Source organism: Leiobunum rupestre, chromosome 2 (assembly GCF_980474605.1).
Source record: "Leiobunum rupestre chromosome 2, qqLeiRupe1.1.hap1, whole genome shotgun sequence".
NCBI lineage: Eukaryota > Metazoa > Arthropoda > Arachnida > Opiliones > Sclerosomatidae > Leiobunum > Leiobunum rupestre.
In genome coordinates this window covers 33,264,858-33,268,859 of record NC_143385.1, presented here as the reverse complement: position 1 = coordinate 33,268,859, position 4,002 = coordinate 33,264,858, and the positions used below count along the sequence as shown (strand labels likewise).

Here is a 4,002-nt window from a genome sequence, read left to right as displayed (position 1 = left end):
GGTGCACGTCTCCCCGCGCGAGCAGATGCGTGTCGGGAGGGGGAATGAAGCGGGGAATCGCGTTACCTCACCCCGCACACGGGTCGAGTCGCGCGCCCGTGTTCTGAATACTTAATGAGGTCAACTAGTGTTTTAATTATTTAAAAATTAAACGACAAAACTGGTAAAAAAGACCGTATATTTAATAATAATAAATCGCAGTACTTCGGCAAAATATGCCTTCAAGGCGGTACAAGATTTGAAAGAAGACTAAGATTTGAAAAATTAAAAGCACGCGCGGTGGAATGCCTAATGAACGCGAACCGTAAAAAGAGAGCTAGAAATAACTACACAGAAAAACTAAAGGGGGAAAAATATTACAGAAATAGAAAATTTAACGGAACGAAAGCTTTTCGTTCAGTCCGGCTGGGAATTCCGTTCCGAATTTGAAAATCAGTCGGTTTTCTTCAGTATCTCTAAAAGGTTGGTCACTGTTAAGAACCTTGAGAACGCGGATAGAAACGGCAGATATGGTGTGAACGTCGTTGAAGTGTCTAGTTACATGATTTTTGTCGCGGTAGCTTCGTTTCTAGTTGTCTTGGATGCACGATTGAGAGCCGATGTTAACACATTCTCGTTGTAGCCTCTTCTCATAAAACTATCGCGCATTTCCAAAGCTTGGCGTTGAAAATCGTCGTTGGAGGAGCAAATACGTCGAAGACGTAAAAACTGGGAGTACGGTTCTCTTCGTGCTAGATCGGACATTGTAATCAAACCAGCTGACAAGGGTGGCGCTGTCGTCGTTTGGAATACAGATTTATACATCGCTGAAGCCATTCATCAACTTTCCGATGAGAATTTCTATCTGGAAGTACCGACGGCTCCTACTCCCGATTTTCAAAATCAGGTTATATATCATATTAACGAGTGTATAGAGAGTTATGAGTTACCTACCTGTGCTAAGTAACTTATTGTGGAAAACTACCGAACGTCACGGTTTTACCTCCTTCCAAAATTTCACAAACCAGGGAACCCCGGACGTCCAATTGTATCGGCCTGCTCTTGCCCGACAGAGCTAATTTCGAGTTTCCTGGACGAGATTATGCAGCCAATTGTCGCTGCCTTGCCAAGTTACGTGAAGGATACCAGTGACACTCTTCGTAAGTTATCGGAATTTTCATTCATCCGGGCTCACCGGTGGCTCATTACCTTGGACATAAAATCTTTATATACCGTTATTCCGCACAACGATGGTTTACTAGCGCTTCAACATTTCCTCGACCGTCGTCCCGACCGTTACCCTCCTACAGAAACGTTGGTACGATTGGCTGAGCTTGTCTTGACTATTAACGCTTTCACTTTCAATGGAAAGTTCTACAAGCAGGTCAGAGGTGTCGCGATGGGTACGAAAATGGACCCAAGTTACGCAAACTTGTTTGTCGGTTGGGCGGAAGAACTTTTCTTCTCTAGTTACTTGGAACCTATTCCTGAATTTCACGCCCGCTTCATCGATGATATCGCCCAGCTCGCCTCTTGTAGCCGCCAGGAGCTTGATCTTTTTCTAGACGCCTTTTGCCACATGCACCCCTCTTTGGAATTCGCTATCAGCGTATCAGACGTCTCAATATCTTTTTTGGACATGACTATCTCTGTCGATGGGGACGGCGTTTCCACGAGCATTTATCGCAAACCATCGGATAGTCGCTCTTACCTCTCACCATCTTCTTGTCACCCACGACACTCGACTAGGTCCATACCGTACTCCCAGTTTTTACGTCTTCGACGTATTTGCTCCTCCAACGACGATTTTCAACGCCAAGCTTTGGAAATGCGCGATAGTTTTATGAGAAGAGGCTACAACGAGAATGTGTTAACATCGGCTCTCAATCGTGCATCCAAGACAACTAGAAACGAAGCTCTCGCAAACAAAATTCGTCCTGAACCAACAAATCGTCCCGCGGTGGTTCTAACTTACCATCCACAAGTTCGACAGGTCGAAAACATCCTTCGTAAGAACTTTCACCTACTACAGATCGACCAAGACACGAGGGATGTTTTCACTGAACCGCCCAGGTTCTGTTACCGTCGCGACCAGAATCTTCGGTCGATTCTCGTTTCTAGTTCGTTACCCGAAGATGATCCATCCGGCACTCATTCCGGCACCACGAGATGCAATCGCCCTCGTTGCAACACATGCGCTTATGTTAGTTCCGACTTGGTGGTTACAACCCCTAAATCGAACTATCATATTAAAGGATCCTTTTCCTGTATAACATCCAACCTCGTTTACTCTTTGTCTTGTAAAGTTTGCGACAAAGTTTACGTCGGCGAGACTGGTCGACGCCTCGCTGATCGTTTCCGCGAACACTTACTTGATATCAGAAGCAACCGCGACAAAAATCATGTAACTAGACACTTCAACGACGTCCACACCATATCTGCCGTTTCTATCCGCGTTCTCAAGGTTCTTAACGGTGACCGACCTTTTAGAGTTACTGAAGAAAACCGACTGATTTTCAAATTAGGAACGGAATTCCCAGCCGGACTGAACGAAAAGCTTTCGTTCCGTTAAATTTTCTATTTCTGTAATATTTTTCCCCCTTTAGTTTTTCTGTGTAGTTATTTCTAGCTCTCTTTTTACGGCTCGCGTTCATTAGGCATTCCACCGCGCGTGCTTTTAATTTTTCAAATCTTAGTCTTCTTTCAAATCTTGTACCGCCTTGAAGGCATATTTTGCCGAAGTACTGCGATTTATTTTTATTAAATATACGGTCTTTTTTACCAGTTTTGTCGTTTAATTCTTATATATTGACCGTTGGTGGCCTCCTACTTTTAATTATTTAGCCTAATTAGGGTCAAGGACCTATCAATAATTTTTTTCCGAAAAGGTGAATATTACTTATGGCACGTGTTTACTTAAACATGTGTGGCCGCCATCTATTGGCGGAAAATTCTTTAGCATGTGTTTTAAAAACAATAACATGGCCGCGATTTTTAGGAAAGTGCGGGAAAATGTTAGCGTCGCAGGGATCATTGACCTATTGGGAAACAAGTGGTCTCTTTTAGCGGTGGAACTCTTAAAAAGGAAATATTTATGAGAGTGAAATATAATAGGTTTATTATTAACAAAGAAGTACAAGTACACGAATTATTGCGTAAGTTTAAGTTTTTAAACTTACGCAATAATTCGTGTACTTATACTTCTTTGTTATTCAACAGCGTAAGGCTGGAACCAAACCAATTAGGTTTATTATTGTAATAAAAAATATACAAACAATTATGTTAAAAATTTCATTAGCTGTGTTTTGGCCACCCTCTTTAGGATGCGCGGAAAAAATTGTTGTGTTTCATATTTACGGTAAATACATTAATGACCTTTTCCGGTTAACTGTACATATTTGTTCGGGGAATCGGGGTAAAGTTTGAAAAGGGTGAATTTTTATTACTTGTCAAGTGTGGCCATCTTTGTAAGGGACGTTTCAATATACCCCAAATCTAAAATCGTTTCGGGGTGTGTATAGATCATTGAACTGTGGGTTCAAGGTAACACGTTGTCCCTATATGGTTCGTTAATTAATTATTAAAAGATTAAAGCCGCTTCATCTGATTTTTCCTAGCTTTTAACAGTTATTGTTTTAAGGTTTCAAACAAGTTGAAGGGGTCTTTCAAAAAGATTGTTTTGCAGATGATATTCCCTTTAATGATTATAAAAAGTTTATAAGCCAAGTGTCATTAACATCTTTAGTTGGATTACTTTTAAATGCAGCCATTTTTCACCACTTTATTTTTTATTAACTCCGGTATCTATGGATATTTTAAAACTTAAATTCGGGTATGCTAAGATCTTATATCCCACATGTTCCTATTAAATAAAATACATCTTATGAAAACTGTTACTTGAAAATGTTTCAAATATTTGTTTTGAGGGCGCTTAAATAGCCCCTATACGAACTTTTAACGGTTTTTTAGTTAATTTAGTCTATATTCTGCAAACATTATTCGTATACAATAACATAAAACGTT

The 4,002-nt window shown here is 40.7% G+C and overlaps 1 protein-coding gene across 1 annotated transcript; it reads left to right on the top strand.

Annotated features, from left to right (window-relative positions):
* The first annotated feature begins 1,081 nt into the window (after positions 1-1,081).
* Positions 1,082-2,551, top strand: LOC149957383 (uncharacterized). Its single transcript, XM_090167008.1, has one exon. It carries the CDS (start codon positions 1,082-1,084, stop codon positions 2,549-2,551), a length of 1,470 nt encoding a protein of 489 aa, XP_090023134.1.
* Positions 2,552-4,002: the final 1,451 nt, after the last annotated feature.

Bases quoted from the DNA above. Each gene is read 5' to 3' on its own strand.
- LOC149957383 (XM_090167008.1), top strand. From the start codon at position 1,082: ATGCAGCCAATTGTCGCTGCCTTGCCAAGTTACGTGAAGGATACCAGT.